The 20,812-nt window shown below is 37.3% G+C and overlaps 7 protein-coding genes across 7 annotated transcripts; 3 read left to right on the top strand and 4 right to left on the bottom strand.

Moving 5' to 3' along the window:
- The first annotated feature begins 448 nt into the window (after positions 1 to 448).
- Positions 449 to 1,262, top strand: BDF20DRAFT_974609 (uncharacterized protein). Its single transcript, XM_053085060.1, has 4 exons — positions 449 to 651; positions 731 to 786; positions 874 to 931; positions 1,001 to 1,262. The coding sequence occupies exons 1-4, from the start codon at positions 468 to 470 to the stop codon at positions 1,069 to 1,071; spliced, it is 369 nt and encodes a 122-aa protein (XP_052936496.1). The 5' UTR covers positions 449 to 467; the 3' UTR covers positions 1,072 to 1,262.
- BDF20DRAFT_957427 (P-loop containing nucleoside triphosphate hydrolase protein) lies at positions 1,263 to 4,246 on the bottom strand. Its single transcript, XM_053084920.1, has 6 exons — positions 3,715 to 4,246; positions 3,346 to 3,636; positions 3,007 to 3,263; positions 2,436 to 2,937; positions 1,909 to 2,342; positions 1,263 to 1,833 (listed from the first exon to the last, which is right to left on the bottom strand). The coding sequence occupies exons 1-6, from the start codon at positions 4,126 to 4,128 to the stop codon at positions 1,320 to 1,322; spliced, it is 2,412 nt and encodes an 803-aa protein (XP_052936495.1). The 5' UTR covers positions 4,129 to 4,246; the 3' UTR covers positions 1,263 to 1,319.
- Positions 4,247 to 5,915: 1,669 nt separating this feature from the next.
- On the top strand, positions 5,916 to 7,583 carry BDF20DRAFT_835553 (SBF-like CPA transporter family-domain-containing protein; the record flags this gene model as incomplete). The annotated part of the gene is made up of 5 exons (XM_053078849.1): positions 5,916 to 6,510; positions 6,602 to 6,643; positions 6,734 to 7,158; positions 7,217 to 7,338; positions 7,418 to 7,583. 5 exons carry the CDS (start codon positions 5,916 to 5,918, stop codon positions 7,581 to 7,583), a joined length of 1,350 nt encoding a protein of 449 aa, XP_052936494.1.
- Positions 7,584 to 8,438: 855 nt separating this feature from the next.
- On the bottom strand, positions 8,439 to 8,711 carry BDF20DRAFT_795430 (uncharacterized protein; the record flags this gene model as incomplete). Its single annotated transcript, XM_053076263.1, has 2 exons — positions 8,439 to 8,503; positions 8,600 to 8,711. Coding segments are annotated over 2 exons (177 nt in total), but the record flags the coding sequence as incomplete, so codon positions are not given.
- A 3,113-nt stretch (positions 8,712 to 11,824) lies between these two features.
- On the top strand, positions 11,825 to 14,039 carry BDF20DRAFT_819868 (P-loop containing nucleoside triphosphate hydrolase protein; the record flags this gene model as incomplete). Its single annotated transcript, XM_053077492.1, has 5 exons — positions 11,825 to 12,362; positions 12,445 to 12,660; positions 12,728 to 13,024; positions 13,092 to 13,219; positions 13,284 to 14,039. 5 exons carry the CDS (start codon positions 11,825 to 11,827, stop codon positions 14,037 to 14,039), a joined length of 1,935 nt encoding a protein of 644 aa, XP_052936492.1.
- Positions 14,040 to 15,089: 1,050 nt separating this feature from the next.
- BDF20DRAFT_870244 (uncharacterized protein) lies at positions 15,090 to 16,648 on the bottom strand. Its single transcript, XM_053081041.1, has 6 exons — positions 16,593 to 16,648; positions 16,442 to 16,526; positions 16,175 to 16,362; positions 15,988 to 16,091; positions 15,830 to 15,908; positions 15,090 to 15,767 (listed from the first exon to the last, which is right to left on the bottom strand). Exons 1-6 carry the CDS (start codon positions 16,600 to 16,602, stop codon positions 15,409 to 15,411), a joined length of 825 nt encoding a protein of 274 aa, XP_052936491.1. The 5' UTR covers positions 16,603 to 16,648; the 3' UTR covers positions 15,090 to 15,408.
- A 1,320-nt stretch (positions 16,649 to 17,968) lies between these two features.
- Positions 17,969 to 19,650, bottom strand: BDF20DRAFT_913106 (uncharacterized protein; the record flags this gene model as incomplete). The annotated part of the gene is made up of 7 exons (XM_053084029.1): positions 17,969 to 18,030; positions 18,128 to 18,226; positions 18,288 to 18,362; positions 18,440 to 18,580; positions 18,649 to 18,867; positions 18,950 to 18,994; positions 19,077 to 19,650. The coding sequence occupies 7 exons, from the start codon at positions 19,648 to 19,650 to the stop codon at positions 17,969 to 17,971; spliced, it is 1,215 nt and encodes a 404-aa protein (XP_052936490.1).
- Between the last annotated feature and the right edge of the window lie 1,162 nt (positions 19,651 to 20,812).

The following is a 20,812-nucleotide window of genomic DNA, read 5'->3' as shown; positions in this document are numbered from 1 at the left end:
TAAGCCATAACTCGAGATAAAGAGGGGTGTATTTGGTATATTTGATTAATACACTGCAAATTTACTAGTTGGTACCTGACTAATTTATAATCACATAGATGTTATAGAAGTATTGTTAAGGAAAAAGGATAAACAGAACTTATCAATTCTTCGACAAAAGGTCGTCTGAGAATTTTGATCTTTTCTTTATAATAAGACCGTTGATGCAGTGTCAAGTCGACCAAAAATCGCTCATATTCAAGTTATTCTATCACAGGCATGGCAATGAATATTGCAATAATGGTTGACTTTTTTCTTTTGGCTCTTCAAATCCGATGAGTAAAGCATGCCAATCTGTGGACCTCAATTGGATTCAGACATATAAATGGTCCAGTGAAATTCTGTGCAAAAAACAAACTCAGAGGTTGGCTCCCTTTGCTGTCGTTCCTTTTCTTGCTCTTTTTTTTTTCTTCGATTGTCTCTCCAACATGGCTGACGTACAGATTCCCAAAAAACCTGTCAAGGCATTAAAACTTCGTCTTCAAAATGTTAAAAAGCATTTAGATCCTATTTTATCTAGACCGTTGAACGAAACTTATTCAAAATTAAGTCTTACCGAAAGGTATGAATTAGAAGTGCTTCTATCCTACAGTTTAAATACACTTTATTACAGTAAGCCTTTCTTTGTTAGATCTTGTGCACTTTGATAGTTAAAAAGTGATAAGATTAATGAATTTTGACTTGATAATAGTTTACTTACGAACTAAAGGTTCCGATCCACAAAATCATGCTGTAATGACGGAACTGGTAAGGTTGAACATTAAGCAGCCATTAATCATGATCTGCATCTGATCTGTGTCTGATCTGCGTATAAATATCTTCTCTTCTCTTTAGAAACGGGTACAAAGCTATGTCCTAAAACTACAGAAATTGCAAGGAAAAGGACCTAAACGTAAATAGGATAGTTTATGTTGACTCCTAGTGTTCTTCTTGTCTGACGTTCTCTCCTTATTCAACGTAGCTTCCATGACACTTGATAAAGATGCAGCCGCCAGATTCATCAAAGCCAGTCTGGCAAATAACGATGAGTAATCAGAATTAAACTATAGTATACTCATCAACTTCGACACACAATTTCTTAAAGTAATACTTAGCAGCAATAGTTGTTAAGCGGCCATCATTAAAACACAAAAATTCTGGATCATGCAGAAATTGATGATTTCAGTAAACCATATAACCACTTCAGCATCATTAATGGAAAGATAAATAAATTATTATCAAATTGTTTAATTACCAATACAGGGTATTTCACTTTATGATCAAATCATATTTTTGATCGATCAAGTATTATATAATGTTTCTTCATGCTTTTTCTTTGACTTTACAGTACCAGGCTTTGTTTGAGCATCGGGATGAACAGCCAATTCATGTGGTACCTTTGATATACTCGATTTGGCCAACATTTGCCGAAGATCGTACATAACCTCTGAATCCTTATTCGATAAGAAAGTAATAGCCACACCCGATTTACCAGCACGACCAGTACGACCGATACGATGAGTGTAGTCTTCAATTGACTTGGCCATATCATAATTGACCACAAGAGACACATCCTTGACGTCAATACCACGGCCAGCAACATCTGTAGCGACCAATATATCGGCTGTTCCATTTTTGAGTTGAGCCAAGGCATACTCTCTCTGATCCTGTGATTTACGACCATGGAGTGTAACAGCGTGGAAACCGGCTCTGTTGACAGTCTTGGATAGCATATCCACATCTTTTCTTTGATTGACAAATACAATGATAGGCGGCGTAAATTTGCCAGAATTGAGAATTTCCATAAGACGGTTCCTATTAATTGTAAAAAAAAAAAGTATAATGTCTATTAGTTTATATAATAGATGAATGGCAGAAATGAAAACTTACGTTTTCTTGGCTTCATCGTTAACCATTTCGACACGTTGTTCGACGGTCTCTACAGCTTGACCAGCTTGACCAATCGTCACGACGGCTTCCTTACGGAGATATTTCTTTGCTAAACGTTCAACAGCTGGAGGCATTGTTGCTGAAAACATGATGGTTTGTCTGTACTTTTGTCCCTGAGGAAGGTCCACCTGCATTCCACCCTCCTCTTCATCGTCATCGGGTTTTTTGTTGGTGACAGGCAAAGCATCCAAGATATCGTTCACATCTGCTTCCATACCCATGTCAATCATACGATCAGCTTCATCCATGACGACATAGGCACATTGATTCAAAACAATAATTCTCCTATCCAAACAATCCTTTAAACGACCTGGAGTAGCAATGACAATTTCAGCACCATTACGTAGGTTAAACGATTGCTCTTGAATGGCATGCTAATGAAAATATCGTGCATGAAAAACAATAATTAGTAAGCTTCTTATTTTTTACAATGACTATGATCTACAAAACCCGATATGAATACTTACACCACCCACAATAGATACACATCTGAAACCCATAGGTGTAGCAAACTTGAGTGTTTCTTGCTCAATTTGCTGGGCTAATTCACGAGTAGGCGCCATGATTAACGCGTAAGGACCTTCTGCCATATTTTCTTCGGTCATTTTGGGTAGATCAGAAATATACACCAACAATGGAATAACAAAGGAAGCAGTTTTACCGGAACCCGTCTCTGCAATACCAATAATATCTCTGTTCTGCAAACCTATAGGGATAGCCTGTCTTTGGATAGGGGTGGGCTCCTTATATCCAACTTGATCAATAATTTTACGGATCTTATCTGACAGGTTAGACTCATCCCAGGAACGAATAGGATGAGGAATGTTACCACCCTTCGTGGAGATGTTAAAGTCTTCTTTGAAAATACGCCAATCTCTCTCTCTCATTTGCTCTAATGGCTTTTCGCTCCAGTGTCTATCGTCCCATTTAATCTTGGCTTCCTTATTCATGGCCATTTCCTTCAAACGACTATTAAAGAAGAGAACAATCAGCTTTTCCATTCGGAAGTTGACGGTATTGATTTCAGCTCCACTGTACCTAGCTCTTTCAACTTCTTCGGCCGTTCTACGTTCTTTTAATAATCGATCGTAGAATTCAGACTGCTGTTTCTTTTGTTCCTTGGGGTCAATACCCGCAATATGTCCACGACCAAACATTTGTGCATTGTGTTTATTAGCATATAAAGGATTGAAATCATGGGAAGTATCTTCTCCTGCATCCCAATCAAACACAAATTTACGCTCATTCATTCGACGAATTTTTCTCTTTTTGCGCTCACCACCAAAATAGCGTTCCTTTTTTTTAAAAGAAAAAAAAGGTCTGTTAGTCTCCATCAGCACTAAGATTTGGCAAAAAAAAAAAAGCCTCTACACTTACTCTAATGGCTTGCTTTTCTTTCTCGGTCAAGACGCTTCCATCCTCCGGTTCTTCTTCAACGTCTCTCTTTTTGCTGGATTCTTGGTACCTGTCTGATCTACCACTACGTCTGTCACGATCGTATCGAGAAGTAGAATAGTCATAGTTCCTTCTATTTTCATCTTCGGCTGCAAAATCAAACTTCTGTCGAGCCTTTCTTTCCTCCTCTTGTCTTTTTCTTTGCTCCTCTACTTCTTTTTGACGCTTTTCCAACGCTAGTTTTGCCCGTTCTTCTTTCGTCAAGAATTTTGGCTATCAGAATTCAGAAAAAGATAATGATATGAGAATCAAGATATAATTTCAGAGCAAGATTTAATAACTGAACAATACCTTCTCTGTTGATTTCTTCTCTTCTTCTTTTTTCTGAATCAGTTCTTCAATAGAAATAGGCACTCTTTTCTTTTTAGTTGTTTCTGTTACATTCGTTGAAGGTTGATCATGCTCTGTTTTATTCTCTTGATATTCCCCTTCTTCTTCATCGTCTCTACGTTTTTGCCTGTTTGAATCATCTTCTCGGCGTCTTACTTCTCGGTCCTCATGACTGTCCCTTCTTGACTGGCTTTCTCTATAATATTCGTTACGTCGTCTACTGCTACTGCTCTCACCATCGGCTCGTCTAACATAATCTCTTTCTCGATGGCTATTGTAATCGCGGTTATATTCACGACCGCTCTGTCGACTGTAGTTATCAGTGCGGTTTCTTCTGTTAGTAGGCGAGCGATTGCGGTGATATGAACTCGACATTTAGCTTCCCAATCTGTTTGGTACAGTATAAATAGTAGCTGAAAGAAAAAAGACAAAATGGACAAGCATAAAAATGTAAAATCTGCAAACTTTGCGGTAGCTGAATTCCATTCCGCTGTTGCTGTTGCTGCTCTTCTACAAAAATTACTGCTCGGGCATTAATCGTTCAAAGGTCAGATGCTTCTCCTATCATTTTTCAAATATGTGGTAAGAGAAAAAGGAATAAACTCTCAATGACTAACATAAGGTACGTTATAATGTAAAAAGTTAATAAGGAATGGATAAAGCATAGCTACAAGATGAAACTCAATGTTAAATGGCAAGTCACGAAGGGTATGCATAATTTGTTCTTGAGACTTCACTCACCTAGAACGTAACATTGAATCTTAAGGACAAGCTCTGTGCCGTTCAGAATGGCCTATAAAAGATATCAACTCTATATAAAACGTCAGAAAGCATGTGGTCTTTATGAGTCAAAACCATGAGCAAATCTGATCTACAAAGTAGAAAAACGATGTCATCTGATAAACGCGTATTTTACAAATGATGTCGATTGTGTTTAAAGTTAGTTGATGTTATGATGCTGTTGCAGACTCAATTGCAGCATAGAAAAAGTAGAAAACTCACCTTTTTTATTTTTACTCTGTTTTCGGCCTCAAATGAAAAGACAATCGTACCTCACCAAGCTCAAACAGACACTTCAAAGATTCGAGGTTGGCTAGAAAAGAAACTTACTGATCCTTTTATGTGGTATATTTGGCATAAACATACATTAAGCTATCCTAAGAACAGTACTACTAGTTCAGTAAAAAGAAACTGCCTCTTCTTCGGAATAGTCGAAATCGCGAAAAAGATTCTGTACACTGCATCCCTCGCTCCCTAGACACAATGGTTCCTCTCACAAAAACAATTATAGCTTTATGGCAACGCTAATTTTGGCAACGATGAGAGGCAGATGGTTGTCCTGTCAAATTGGTTAAGAAAGACCAATACAATTGCAATTCGAAGCAGTGCGGATATAACTCGTTGATAAATATCTCCACGACCAAATTTGCAATAACTGTAATGGTCAGCTACGAAGTCTTACTACTGCAAAATTAAAATAAGGGTACGTTTTGTATTACAGTTTTGAAGCTGGCACTTTAATATAGTTGGCTATTGGGGCGTTAATGTTTTAAACAGCATCTTCGATATCTTCATATCAACTTCATGGATCGAAAATGAAGAACATTATATTGAACTAGAGGAAGTAGAATCTTGGAATGTGTAACTGATAAGAGTCTTTTGCACGTTCTTTCTGTTTCAGTTGCATGATTACCTTTATTAAATGCTCACTGCCGATTCTTAACGTAAAAATCCTTTCAACCTGAAATTCTTCACACAATTACGGTACGATCTGTTGATACACTTTCAACGTTGTCCAAACTAAATCCATTTGTTGTCCTTAAGTGCAACTCTAAAAATATCCTAAAAGGTTGGTTAAGCAGTCGGACTTTTAACCGAATAAACCGTTATAGCCATAAATGATCACTGGTCAACTTCCATGGTAAGATAGTAAAAAAGGCTGTGTAATGAAAAAACCGGATCTATGATACAATCAGTCAGTTCAACTGTACAACTCTGTAGGATGTCAAATGACTCATCTGCTCGAGGCCCTTTTTCTTCAAAATAAAAGCTATAAAAGGTTTAATTCTCGTTGCTACCACAACGTTAAAGGCTTTGAGCCTGTTTGTTCTGACTGCGTTTCTGCTCGCTTATTTTTCTCGTTGATAAATCAAGAGCAAATTATGTCATTAGTGACACACACTGTTTCCAAAGATATTTTGTCTGCTCCTGCAGAACAACAACAAATTGAAAATGAAGAAAAGAGCAACGGCAGTATTGACAACACTGAATTGGGTTTAGACACTAGCCAACAATCATACAATATAAAAAAAAGACAACAACAATCAAATAAACGACGTCAATTTGTAAGAATACTGCTCGAGCTTTTCAAGAAGTACTACTTTCTAGTAGGACTAGGTATTAGCATTGGAATCGCTTGGGCAGCTCCACAATTAGGTATGGCACATGGCCTTATTCAAGCTCAATATACAATCAAATGGGGCGCTGTTATCATTATCTTCTTGCTGTCAGGTCTAGGATTAGATGTTGGTGTTATGTGGAAAACCATTTTACGATGGCGTTTACATTTGACTGTCCAACTTATCAATTTTATCTTATTGCCTTTTGTGATGTATGGTATTGTAAGATTTTTCATCAGCGTTCACGCTAATTTGGATATGTCGGTTTATAAAGGGTGGATGATAGCTTTGTCGACCAGTACAACTGTATCTTCAAATTCAGTCATGACACGCAGTGCTAATGGAAATGATGCCGCAGGTAAACCAAAAAACCGACATTAAGATAATCATCAATAAAAAGCCATATGCTAAAAGTTTTAGTTATCTAGCTATTTTGAATGCTGCCTTAGGAAACTTGCTAGGCATTTTTGTATCTCCAGCTCTGATGACAGGTATAAATAACAATATACATCTCAATAAATTAATGAGTTTTATCACAGCATATGTAATGAGTTTTCTTGTTATTAATATAACACCAATAGCGTTTCAAAACGACCCAATTGTCTTTGAACCCGGTACAGATAGAGGCAATCCTGATTATATTAATGTTCTAAAAACCCTGGGATGTACAGTCTTGGCACCTCTCGTGGTGGGCCAAGTCATACGGTACTTTTTCCCCACTAAAGTGAAGTATTTGGCGGCCAGATGCAAATTCTCGATCATCAACACTTTGGCACTCTTGCTTCTGATATTCTCTACTTTCTGCGATGGAGTGGCGTCAGATGCTTTCCATAAATTGAGTGGTGTGGATATCGTCGCTATTATTTTTGTGGATATTTTTATGTATTTGTTTGGATGTGCAGTGTCCTTGTTTATTGCGCGTTTACCATGGCCTTCCAACTATTCAGATACCCCAAAATGGGTAAAAAAGTTGCGTTTTCCAAAAAAAGATGCAATTGCTATTATGGTAAGATCTACGTATTTAAATGCTTTCAACCAGGATCTGAGTAATCATTATTCCATAGTATTGTGGCGCAACTAAAACAGTGTCCATGGGTATCCCTCTTATAAACGTACTCTATTCAGAAAGCAGCTATGGTGTTGTTGGTGTTCTATCGCTTCCCTTACTAATGTATCATATCTGTCAGTAAGTGATCATATTTGTAGATCTGGGGCAATATTGCACTTTCCGCTCATCCATAATTCATATTCATTATTGAAAACAGGTTATTTATTGGAAACATACAGGTTTCATTCTTAAAAAGATGGGCTGATAATAACCCGGATGAGAATGATGTGAGCAACAACACGAACATACCCATAGAGAGAGCAATAGAAACAATTCCGATCTCTATCGTAAGACACAGAGGGAATCAACAAGTATTATCTTAACAGCTTTTTGCTCTGTATCATTTTATTCGAAGCTGCCATCACAACATAAGGGCCAGCCTTAAATATATATGTATTTATTTTTGTTTTGAGAAAATCTCATCGTTATTGTATGAATGGGTATAGATGGGTCTATGAAGTCTAATACCGAGAAATACATGCGGGTCATCAATGGTTCGATGATTCTGTGATAATACTTGTAATGTCTGCAAAGGCTTGCTGGGGGATTGGAATAGACGAGGGAAACAATGTAAAAGGAAGGCTGCCGTCACTGCTATTTTGAATGAAGGGGCTTATAGTAGGTTCGGGTACAGTGTAAGAAAAATGTTGCTGCAATTGTGAAGGATGTTGGTTGTTAAGATTTCCATTACTCGTCGCTGAATGCTGCTGTTGTTGATAAATGGATAGGCTGTTATGTTGAAAGGAAATCGACGGTACCAAAATGGCAGCTCCTGCATCTGTTACAAGTGTTTGTTCGAAAGCCATGGGGGTTTGAGGAATAGATAACGATAATACATTGTGCTGTTGCCGTTGTTGTACAGTAGTAGGCTTCTGTAGAGCGGTAGTAAGTGGGAAGTGTAACAAAGATTTTCGAGGTGACGGTGGATGTGTGGATGGGTTAGCGGGGATCTCTATGGATTGCTGTTGTAGAGTGCTTCGTGGTAATGTTTGGAACGGCTGTGATCGTCGTCGTTGTTGTTGTTGTTGCTGTAGCAATGCTTGTTGAGTGATCGATACATCATCATTATTATTCTTTGAGTCCATAAGTGCGGTTTCATGCAGTCGCTCATGTTTCTTTAAAGATCGCAAGTGATAATAAGCTTTTCCACAATCTCTATAACGGCACATATAGGGTTTTACAGTGGAGTGAGTTTTAATATGAGTCGTTAGTGAATCTGGTCGAGAAAACTTCTTTTCACAATCTTATAAAATCATATGCATGTTCAGGATCATAGAACAAAAAATAGGAGTGGATATAAGCTAACGGCTAATTTCTTCAGGTAAATTTTACTTCTTACTTGGTTTTGGACAAACAAATGGTCTCTCACCCGTATGTATCCGAAGGTGATTCAGCATTTTATGTCGTTTAGTAAAAGGTTTATCGTTTCGGGCACAATTCTCCCATTCGCAACGGTAAGTTGGCTAAAATACCATGACGAAGAATTAAGTCTTAGTTGATAAAATAAGCAATCACTGTCTATTTAACTTACCTTTCCACCACCTACATGAGCTTCCGCAAGATGAGTGATTAGGTCTTGCAATAGATCAAACTTCTCGCCACATTCATACCAAAGACAAGTTTTGGCAATACTACTGTTTTCCTTAGTTGTCACGCTAGAGTTAGGTGGATCCTCTTCTTCCTCTTCTATGCCAACATAAATTGCATGTACTGATATTGAAGAATCCGACATATTATCATCTTCTGAGTTATGATTAAGAGCAACCGTGTTATTTCTCAGTGACAGTAACTTTCTTTCATTTTCAAGCTTTACTAACCGAGCTATAAGCTCTTCTCGAGACATGTCTTTGAACTTCCCAGCATCAACTGTATCTTTTTGAGGTTGCAAATCTTGCTGAAACTTATTCAGTTTGTTGAAGTTGATCTTAGGTTTCCTTTTTTCCGTTGTTATCGTTAAAACATTCTTGCCAATTTCACTCTGGCTATTTGTTTTGTCTAATTTATTCTTCTGCTGTAATTCTTTGATATCGTTGAGCCGTAGATTATGAGGAGGCATTTTGTTACTATTACCATTTATATCAAATTGTTCATAGTCTCTGTCTTTTTCAGTATGAGCCATTGCCATTACAGTGTTACCATCAATATTCACAATATCCTATAAAGATATCGTAAAAAGGCATTTTTAAGAAATGCTCTCTAAAAGAGCTTTTGTATCCTTTTTTGCACATAATCTTATTTACGTTTTGAGAATGCTGTTGTTGTAACCTAAAATTTGATTGCTGGTAGAAGATATAATTATCTGGCTGCTGTTGTTGTTCTTGCTGCTGTTGCTGCTGTTGCTGCTGTTCCAACATTGAACAAGGAGGGTTGGGTATGAACCTGTTTCTGATGTGTGCTGGATCGTTCTTCAAATTAGGAAAAGAGTATTTGATCTGATAGGCATTATCGTCAAATGTCGGTTTTGTAACAGACGATGCCTTTTTTTTATCTGCTGTCGTCTGATACACCATGATTTTTTCTTCCGTTTCTTTGCTGGTTTGAATCCCACTATTGCGGTTATGAATTCTTTAAACGATAACAGTCGTGACAATATTAAAGCCTTTATTTTTGAATGAAATTGTATTAGCAGCAAAGAAAATTGTTAAAATGGTTCGGTCGAATAAAGAAAGAAAGAATTGGCTGAAGGTCTGAAGTACACATTTATTCTTTCTTACATGATCATACAAGAAACACCTCGAGGCCAATCATGTAAGCATAAACAGCTGCCCTAGTCACAGAACATTGAACGCCAGCTACCACTGCCTTAAACCTTATGTAACATAGAATTATCACGCAAAATTTTACTAACGAAGTATACAGCCCATTTTAATAGTGTTCAATTTAAAATGATGTGTGCGAGCATAGTATAAGTGTTTGAAAATGATACTAGCCCGTCTAAATCCTTTTCCAAGCAAGAACGACGACTTTACGATGATTATGCACTAAAGTAAAGTAAAAGCATTCTTGTAATAGAGTTAATAGGGCTTTTTACATGATAAAGTTTCGCATTTCAGTAATTTTATCAAATGCATCCAACTATTCCTTTTAAAAACGAATAGAAGAGAAGTTTGGATTTTGGTCTTATCTAGCCTGCTATGGTTTCTTCATTGTAACTATGTATAATATTAAGCGATGATGATACTCACAACAATTTGTACGTATTGGGATCAGCTGAAATGTGCGTAACGGTGGTGGTTGAGGATGATTGTATATCCAATGGTTCTGATTGCTCATACTTGAAACCATTGGAGGTACCACTGGCTGTGTATCCGTTCAAATAGTGCCTGGTCAGGTAATGCTGTCTTTAATTTGTTCATCTCCTCTAGTTCCTTGCTGTACAGCGCCGACCAGACTCACTTTCGCTCGCTTTCACGTAGGTCTACGTTTTAATTTTTCTGATTCTTTCTCACTGTCCTCCTAACTGTCAATCTCTAGTCCCCATTTTCATTTTATACTATCCCAATTTGTAAATTATTGACTGATAATAAAAAGTACGTGATTTCATACAAAAGAAAAAAAGAGTTCTGATTGCTCCTGTTGACCTTAAAGGGAAATTTTCAGGAACGCCGCAAAGCACCGCCATCGATTTAAACGCGATTTCCGAAAAGGCTAAATTTCGCTTTCCATTCTTGAACTTTCTGTTTTTACATAAAAAAGGAACTGCGCTTTTCTTTGTTATACCCGAAACGTTCTTTTTTTGTGTAGTAGCTATAGTTTGGTGACAACACTCTTCACTTCCTCCAGTTTTCTATATCATATGATTGCTAAGACGGGAGTTATTGTTCCTCAGTTACCAACAAGAGTAAGAAAGGCGAAAACACCAGTTTCAACTCATGACCATAGCAGTAGTAACGATGACGACGATTTTCAGCCTGATCAATCACCACGATTAAGCCGAAAAAGTAAACCGTTCAGTAACATCAATGATAGCAGTGAGAGTGATGCTGACTATATAGACAAGGGATCAGTTGGTACTTCGCCTCTTCCATTACCACAACCTATCCAGCGAGAAGAGTCGGTTATCGTTGGCTCTAGTGATAGTAGCGACGAAGAGTATGAGGAACAAGATACAAAAGGAAATCTGACAGGACTGTCATCATCTCCTGTTCGTAAAAGAGTCGCTGAAAGCAGGAGTAGTAGCGTCAATAGTGATAACAATGAAAGTCAGAACCATATTGTCAGTCCTATCCGTGCGCCTCATGTAATAAAGCAACTTACCAAGAAACGACCAAAGGAGGACATAGAAAGCGATAGCGATTATGATCTCTCGAACGAAGAGGACGAATATGATGATGATTATGCCAACAATATGAAGAAGAAACAGAACATCCAACATCCAAATAAAAAGTTGAGGACGCAGACTAGAAGCATATCTTTGAATACTCGATCGGGGAAGTCGCTTGAAACTGCTGTTAGTAATAGCGCTTTTAAACAGAAGTTTAAATTCTTACCCAATCCCAATCGAATCGACAAAAATTTTGATGCCAGGTCTATTATCTGTAAGAAATTTAAAGTACCTTCTATGATGAGTAAACCAGACAAAGATGGCAAATCAACACCTTACCGATATGAAAGCAACTCAACTTTTGGAGAAGTGAAAACCTTAGGCCTTCGCAAAAGACAGGCACTAAGAGCTTTATATGATCATACTGCTGAAGATGCCATTGTTCTCTGGGATCCTGATAATCAACCAGTCCAGGAAGAGATCAAAATTACAACTGATAAACCGAGGAAGAAAGGCAAGAGTTTAGCAGAAATCTTAGGACTAAAGAAAGAGGAGAAAAAGCTTGTTCACGTCGTAGTAGATCCTGCTCTTAGCCGAGTTCTTCGCCCTCATCAAGTGGAAGGTGTGAAGTTTCTTTATAATTGTACAACTGGAAAGGTTCTGTCGGATGCTATGGGATGCATTATGGCAGATGAGATGGGTTTGGGCAAAACACTTCAATGCATTACCTTGACCTGGACTTTACTTCAGCAATCAGAAGTGCTCGGTAAGCCAACAGTTCAAAAAGCAATTATCACCTGCCCTTCAAGTCTTGTAAAAAATTGGGCAAACGAATTTGGTAAGCTTTTTTTTTGTAGATGCATATCGACCGTAGTATGCAATTCGATTGATTGTGTCCATCTTTTTCCAATCTGTATTAGTAAAATGGCTAGGTCCAACTCGTGTTCAACCCTTGACGGTCGATGTTGGTGGAAGTAAAGAAAAGATTACTGCTGTTAAAAGATGGGGTGCTAGTCAAGGGAAAAACTCTATTCTGATAATTTCATACGAAAGTTTGAGAGCTTATACAAAGTATTTAAAGAAGACCCCTATTGGTCTGTTACTATGTGATGAGGGTCATCGTTTAAAAAACAGAGGTAGCCATTTATTTTACGGACAGTTTTCAGTAACTATGCTTTATACTAATGTTATTCTTTTTTGCAGAATCCAAGTTGTTCCAAGAGTTAAATAGCTTAAATGTTAGCCGAAGAGTTATTTTATCCGGCACGCCTATCCAAAATGATCTGAGTGAATACTACGCTCTGCTCGACTTTGCAAATCCCGGTCTACTTGGTACACCCAGTGAATTTAGAAGAAACTACGAGATTCCCATTTTGAGAGGGCGAGATGCTGACGCTACGGAAAAAGAACGAGAAGTGAGTGATGAAAAAGTAGCTGAGTTCTGGAATATAGTGTCCAAATTTACTATCCGCAGAACAAATGATATTTTGACAAAATACTGTAAGTTGAGGAAGGGAAGAAAAATCGATAAATGTCTTGTTAATGCGTGTATTTCGATGTAAAATAGTGCCCACGAAATATGAGCATGTGGTATTCTGTAAGCTGGCACCTTTGCAAGAAGCATTATACAACGTTTTTCTGAATTCTTCTGAAATCAAGACATTATTACGAGGTCAAGGTTGTCAGGCATTAAAGGTATTACTTAACACGAGAAAAATTTGTTAGATTGAAGCATTTTTAACCAAAATCCATTTCTTAGAATATCACTTTGTTGAAGAAGCTATGCAATCATCCAAACTTATTGAATCTCCCAGATGATTTGGAGGGCAGTGAATCTGTATTGCCCGACGGTTATTTGAGTAAAGGGAGTAAGATCGACCCTAGCTTTTCCGGAAAATTCATGGTTCTTGCTCGTATGCTTGCGAAGATCAAGAAAGAAACGAAGGATAAGATTGTACTTATCAGTAACTATACGCAAACATTGGACCTATTTGAAGCTTATTGTAAACAATCACAATATGGCGTGTTACGTTTGGATGGTTCGATGAATATTACGAAAAGACAAAAATTAGTGGATCAGTTTAACGATCCAGAAGGCAGTGAATTTGTCTTTCTTTTGAGTAGTAAAGCAGGTGGCTGTGGTTTGAACTTGATTGGTGCCAACCGACTTGTCTTGTTCGATCCTGATTGGAATCCAGCAGCGGATCAACAAGCGTTAGCAAGAGTTTGGAGAGATGGTCAAAAGAAAGATTGTTTCATTTATCGTTTCATTGCGACTGGTACGATTGAAGAGAAGATTTTCCAACGTCAATCACACAAGCAGTCTCTTTCCAATTGTGTTGTGGATGAAGCAGATATGGAAAGACATTTCTCTGTAGCAGACATGCGTCGTCTATTCACTCTTCATACCAAGAGCGATAGTGAAACTCATGATACATTCAAATGTAAGCGTTGTATTCAAGGCAAACAGCATACAGCTGCTGAGCAGATGAATTATGGCGATTCGAGCACGTAAGTTGAACAATTAAAGAAAACATATTTAGCAAAAAAGATGATACTGATTTTAACTTAATTGATAGATGGAATCATTATGACAAAGACTTATTACGAATACCTGATCCAGTTTTAATGGCTGAAGCGCACAAGGGCATTGTATCTTATGTCTTCCAGTATATTTCGCATATTAAATAATGCTCCCTGTATATATAGTTGTATCCCACATAGCATAACATTCTTATTTATTCTAACAATTCATAGCTTTTTACAAAATACTTAGCACCATACATGCAAAAATATCATTCACTCCTATTGTAGACAAATGATATCTATACCTAGTCACATTAATAAACAGATATAATTGTACTCTTCGCTATTAAAATACAATTTTGATCTCAAAAATGAGCATCGCTCTTATTCTCATTTCCGTCGGTTAAGCGGTGCATTCGATTGCATACATTTCAACTTTGCCTCATGTGCAATAATAAGATAAGGTGACAAAAATAGGGCTTAAGGATAATTTTATGCAGAGCTACTTCACATAAGAATTGAAAAAAAAAACCTTACGAAGTATCTTTTACTCATGCTGTCTAAGGCTATAAGGCATTTCACTATAATAGAATTGTATAAGTACTTATAGTATTTATTGGCTCAACTACCAGAACATAGTAGGTCAACGTACTACTCCCTCTTCGTGAATTAAAGCATGGTTGGAGATTAAAGGCTCAATCATTCTTTATTAATATAACAACTGTTTATGCATTCATAAACGCCTTCATTAATGTCTTTTTCTAGTAATAATATCCATTAACATTTCCACACTACCTGAGCAACATGGTTGGTGGCCGATAGATATTCCATTATAGATGCAGCTGCGTAATCACCAGGACAGCACGTTACAAATTAGTTCGCTGTAGGGGTAGATGAGTAATTAACCACTTAATCGGGAGGCTACCCTTTCACGGAAGCCTCTGGTTCACTGAGTATTATCAGACCATAATACGTCAATATCAGTTATAGATTCCCATATATCTGTAGAAAGCAAATACAAACAACTCTTTATTCATAGCAGTAGGTTTCTTTTCCTTGAATTTGATTTCATTAAGCTTTTGTGTTCATTATCTCTTGTGCTATTCTTTTTTTTTTTATTGTGAATTTTGACGGATGCCACAACATGTTTTTACTACACATATTTACGATTATGTTTAACATAGATTTATAATATGGTAAAGATATGATCATTTATAATGGAAGTATATTAGTTTTCTACTGAGCATCTGCTTCGACCTCTGCAAAGAGACACCATTTTGATTGATTACAGAAACAAGGCTATAAACCTTCCTTTCATAGAACAACATACTACATCATTCAAAGACAAGAATAAGTATTTAATAGGTCGAAGGAATTGGCCATGTTGCTTCAGGTTCTTTTTGATAGCGTTCAAAATTGTCTTTAAAATAAGTCCAGCTTGAAACGTTTTTCTTGTTGGGATCATAGTTATCAGCAAAAGCATATGTCTTCATAGTCTGGTTAATCTCATCTGCCAGTAGTGGATCAAGATCCTTAACAGTAGAGCCTTCAGGAAGTTTATAACCTGTACAATGATAGACTAAATATCCGTCTTGACCGCCCATTTTCATGAAGGGTGCAAATTTAGATATGCGTGTCCAATTGACTTCTACATTTTGGATTGTATTTTCATCGTCTAAATCTTCCGTATTGCATTTGAAAGTGAAGAACTCACCGGCTGAAAAACCGCTTCAATCAACTGTCTGATGTGACAAAAGGTGAAAGAAGTGAATTATTTACCTTCGTACATCTTATTAGCGTCGTAATTATCGAATCGGTGGTCTTCTATAGCTAAAGGATTGGGATAAAACAATGGTATCTGGAAGAGAAAAATTGTTCATACTCCACAAACTCGCGAGCAATGAAGCTTTTCTACGATTATACAATATTATTGTTACCTCAGTTACAATAGCGGTTGTTTTACTGAACTTATTATGACGGGCATCAAGTGAGATAAAGGTTGGTAATTCCATCTGTACAGGATCATTTGCAATATGAACCACTAGCCGTTAAGAATAGGCAAGAATCCGCTCGTGTCAATTCTTGAAGAAGGGCGCCTAAAGTGAAGATTTTTCTATTGTTTACCTGGTAAATTCTTCTCTCCTGTCCACAAATTATCCCAGGTGTTTAACTTTACTCCGGTTTGGGGGTCAAGGTAGTAAGTCAACTCCTTGCCACTTACTTTTAATTTACCCTGTTCGATTTTGGCTCGGGAAACGTTCATGCCAATGCAGCGAAATATCTTTTTAGGTGCTTGTCCCGGAATGAATGCGCTAATAAACACTATTAGTTTAATACTGAAGTACTTCTTTTTGTTATTCTTCTAGCCTTATTTGTTGTATATGAGCGTACAAAATAGATCCTTCCCATTGAAAAAAGGTATCTGCATCAGGACTTGCCGAGTACCTCAATTTTAAAAGAGTACTGCCATCATATTCTAAATTATATTAGATACTGCTTTGTAAGAAAAAATATTGATCATTTTAATTTATAACCCTCTTACTTTTAGTCATAGTTGGGAGTAGGTTTGCGAAATTGAATAAATGTAGCAAATTTCGGAAGAAAAAAAAGGGATTGGACTTTTCGCACTTGATCAGGACATGCAGTTACAAGACTCTCGCATAATTGTCGGGATACAAAATATTAAACACGCGTGCTGATACCAAAACGGAAACTGGGTTTGCTAAAAGTCTTTTGTTAATATGTTTTTATCACGAATTACAAATTTTGAAGAGACAAGGAGCACCGAAATTTGCCCGGGGCAGATTTTAATGTTTATATACGTTGATATATAGCTAAAAAATACTTAAGGGGATCAAGTATAGAAAGAGTGTTTAAACAGTTGTGGTTATGGAGAACTGGGGACCAAGCATAGTAGCAGGGGAAAGGGGGAAAATGGAATGGTAACCAGAACAAAATGAATACAGAAGCTAGTAGTGCAGTAATAAAATCACACATGCTTCGAGAGCGAACTTCTCTGAGGATGCTTTTCATCTCTTTGTTGGTTGTCCACTTAAATGACAATTTTGGATCATGCCACTGCAGGGTCATTAACTTATATCTATTCCTTACACACCTTACAAACGTGTGACACATCTTGATATTTTTAAGTATTTGGAAATATCGTTTACGTTGTCATTTTGATAGCATCTCTTCTTCCCCAGGTATATACATTATAACTGTTCTCTACAAATGTTTCAATGTCCATGCTTCTTCTCCTATTTCTTTATTGCCATAAATCATATATAATCCTTTTGTTTGTTTGATGACCGTTTCCTATCAATTTTTGTGAATTAAATATAAAAAAAAAAAATCCTTAAGTGTAGTTGCTGTCCTCATGGGGACTGGGATAGGCTCCCAAACTACTATTCAGCCCACTGCCTATATTACCCTTTGCGCACTCTCACTAATGCGCACGTCATTGAATCTTATAAAATACAAAACCGACTGCAAGTTTCGACAACCGTCGCTGACCCCATTTTTCACTTGGTGAATTAGCTTCCCACTCGACCCATAAAAGCAGCGTGTCATTGCACCAGCCAACTGGAATTCTCTTGGCCAATTGTCCAAATGCTACTTTATCAGGTCGATTACCTTCAGCACAAGAAAATGCCTCGTACCCCATCAAAAACATTAGGGCAGCTCTTACTAGATTGGCTTTATGCGTCCACAACCACCAAGACTTGGTAGTCCCCTTATCTCATAGTTAGCTTCATGACACTCTGCCTTTTTTCGCTTGTCCCTTCATGTAGTATTAATTCCCATTCAATATCTACTAGATCTGCCCTGGCAATTTCAGATAAGTAGTTTATCTGTGTGCTCATTGGGTTTTAACTATTTTGTCAATAAAACATTATTTATTACAGTGCTTGATTTGGGTTACTCTTTTCTATTAGTTAGTTTGTGATCACCATCTTCAGATGTTGAATCAATATTGGATTCTAAAAAAAAAACAAAAAAAAAAAAAAAAAACAAAAAAACAAGTAAGCCCATACTCTTTTTTTCCTTCGTCTTCTTGAAACAACTTGTTTTTTGTACCTTTTTTATCAAATAGATCGTCTAAATCATCATCGGCATTACCGTCGCTAATATCAGAGATGGTATACGGTTTACCTTTATTTAGTGAATCACCTTCGGCTATTACCAGGATGGGCGGTTAGTTAATATTCGACAACGCTCTCCAGTCCGTTTTATGTACCTTTTGCACTTCCTATAGTAGATTCCGTTGTTTTTGACGTTACTGCTGCTGCATTGGCTGATTTATCTGTTGTACCTACATCTGATTGATTGTTAGAGCATATTTATCGCCTTTTAATATTCATTACTTTCAACTTTAACTGTAGACCGTACTTTGGGGAGCTGTTTGAGAGTTGTTGGACGCATGTGCAACCGCATCTTTGCGAGCCAACTGCCTAGCGAAATCTTCATCAGATAGAAGTTGTTCTGCAGGAGTCGAGGTCTTGGCTTGTGGTTGTATATCCTCTTCTCTTCCTATATTGTAAGACACAGCTTTCAGTGTGCTATCATCTTTATTAATGAAGGTATATAAATATACGTACCATCCCATTCATATAAGTTCACTGATTCTCTTTGAGCATTTTGGGCTAATGGTTGTTGTCGAGGTTGTCTTTCGTCATTTGATAAACTCAAATTACCCATTCTAGCCTCCAAGCTACTCCCCCTAAATGGCTGTTGTTGTTGCTGCTGCTCTGGATGCGGTTGGTCAGAAGATCCAGCCATAAACTGGTTATAAAAGTTCGTGATTTTATTCTTGGCAGCTATAAAATTAGTAACTGAGTGAATATTTCTTCCAAAATGTATATCCAATTCAACAGCCCACTATTCCCTTTCTTATTTTACCTGTACCAAATTCCATCACTTTCTCTTTCAGCATGGGCAAATCCTCTAAATCATATCATCGTTACACGCATTAAAAATTTGGCGATTATGACTTCATTGAGTCGTCCTACAAAACTGTTTTTGTTACCTTGCAGATTGAATAGAGGCTGCTGCTGTTCCTGTTCTTCTTGACGCTGTTGTTGTTGGAGCTGCGCCTGCCTCTGTGCATTGACTTGCTGTTTATACTGTGCAGTACTTTCTCGCGCCAACTGTTTTGCGTACTCTTCGTCTTGGCGCAACCGCTCCAAGTTTTCTGTCTCTTGTGGGTCGGGTTTATAAGAAGGATCTGACATGCCCAGCAAAACATCAAACGCAGCATTCACATTGCCGCCTTGACTGTTCAAGATGGTTTCAATTATGTCAAGTTCGAGATTAGGAAAAGCATCTTTCAGAGTTCTTAAATCGCCGGTGAGTTGGAGAGGTTGATTATCGGTTTCTTGCAATGCTGTTGTTGCTCTACTGCTTCTGTTATTGTTAGCAGTACCTACAGTTGAATTATCGGCATTTCCCCCGGTAGTCCTGGTGACGGAAGGTTGGTTGGCCTCTACTGGTGTGGGCGTTGTAAGAGGAAGTTCCTCTTCCTCAATAAGTGTATTTTCGCCTTCATCGTTCAAATTTTTATCCATAAGATCATCGACGAGCTTGGTTTGGGGTTCTGACATGACGTATGGGATATGCAGCAAAGTATAAAAAGTGAGCAAGAAAAAACAAAAGAGGAACGATTGTCCTTTCCACATTCCAAAGCGTACATCAATCTAAAATTTACCGCAAAAATGCCTGTTTGACATCTCCGCTATCTTTTTGCCTGTGGTGCACTTGCATGAAATAAATTGACGAGTTTCGGGGAATAAGTTTCCGAATTTCCATCAATAACAGAAATGCATTCTGGATTTTAGCAGGCAAGGCCTTCCAGTGGTTTTTCGATAGTCTGTAACGTCCATTTTTGCACTTTGCTTGGCAGTGGTATCTCTAAAAAAAGGTTTCACTGGTTATCATAGTAGTATTATCCATTTTTGATGAAAACAATGATATCTCTTTGTATCCCAGCGCTTGTATAAATGCGAGACAAAACCTTCGATGTCTCTATTGTAACAGGCTTTTGTTACTTTTTTTTTCTGATAAAATGTCTTCCTGCAGCAGTCGATTACGCTTGTCGTATCTAACAATGTAAACAACGTTCACGCATTGGTAGAGTATGCTTGCTTTCTGTAAGATATTGTATATCCTTTAATCCAAAAAAAAACAACCAAAAACTTCAATATACGTGTTTGAACAATAAAACATAGATAATGGTAGTTCCAAAAGTCTTACGAGCATCATTTTTGTGTAATTTTTTTCAAACTACCAAGAGAAACAGGAGTAGAATCTAGTAAATGGAATGGTGGCAGGCAACTTGCACACTTATCACAGAAGTAAACTGGTCGTTCTAAGAAATTTTGTACTTACCGGTTGTTAGCTTTCCTAAAGCAGCATAAAGTAGATGAACTGATTTATTAAATCGTACACAAAAACTGTTTATTAGTTTCCATCTCGAAGAAAAGCCATGAAGTTTGTTGTCGTATACAATAAATCAACAATACTTAAATGCAGCTACACTGTGCATTTGGAAGTTTTTATTGTAATTGCTGGAGACCGCCAATACATATACAGTGCCTAAGAAGGCATTAAACTACTATAAACACCGCAATAGCCTCCAATTTTGTTGCATTAAATGAGCTATCAGGAGACTCATTATGTCTTGCAACAATTCAATGTAGAAAATGTCAAAAAGAGCATTAAACAGAAAAGAAGAGAAAAAAAAAAAATTGTTAAAGTAATTGTAGG

This window comes from Mycotypha africana (genome assembly GCF_025528875.1).
Source record: "Mycotypha africana strain NRRL 2978 chromosome Unknown BDF20scaffold_5, whole genome shotgun sequence".
NCBI classification, from domain to species: domain Eukaryota; kingdom Fungi; phylum Mucoromycota; class Mucoromycetes; order Mucorales; family Mycotyphaceae; genus Mycotypha; species Mycotypha africana.
Note: the sequence above shows the minus strand (reverse complement) of the source record. Positions and strands in the feature narration are given on the sequence as shown.

Excerpts from the sequence above, each read along its gene's own strand:
- BDF20DRAFT_974609 (XM_053085060.1), top strand. The coding sequence starts at position 468 with ATGGCTGACGTACAGATTCCCAAAAAACCTGTCAAGGCATTAAAACTT. Across the intron at positions 652-730 it reads TTTAAATACACTTTATTACA|TTTACTTACGAACTAAAGGT; the intron begins GTAAGCCTTTCT and ends ACTTGATAATAG. Across the intron at positions 787-873 it reads ATGCTGTAATGACGGAACTG|AAACGGGTACAAAGCTATGT; the intron begins GTAAGGTTGAAC and ends TCTTCTCTTTAG.
- BDF20DRAFT_870244 (XM_053081041.1), bottom strand. Across the intron at positions 16,363-16,441 it reads CAATGGGAAGGATCTATTTT|CGCATTCATTCCGGGACAAG; the intron begins GTACGCTCATAT and ends AGTGTTTATTAG. Across the intron at positions 16,092-16,174 it reads AGGAGAGAAGAATTTACCAG|TGGTTCATATTGCAAATGAT; the intron begins GTAAACAATAGA and ends CTTAACGGCTAG.
- BDF20DRAFT_957427 (XM_053084920.1), bottom strand. The coding sequence starts at position 4,128 with ATGTCGAGTTCATATCACCGCAATCGCTCGCCTACTAACAGAAGAAAC. Across the intron at positions 3,637-3,714 it reads AGAAGAAATCAACAGAGAAG|CCAAAATTCTTGACGAAAGA; the intron begins GTATTGTTCAGT and ends GAATTCTGATAG. Across the intron at positions 1,834-1,908 it reads AACGATGAAGCCAAGAAAAC|GAACCGTCTTATGGAAATTC; the intron begins GTAAGTTTTCAT and ends TACAATTAATAG.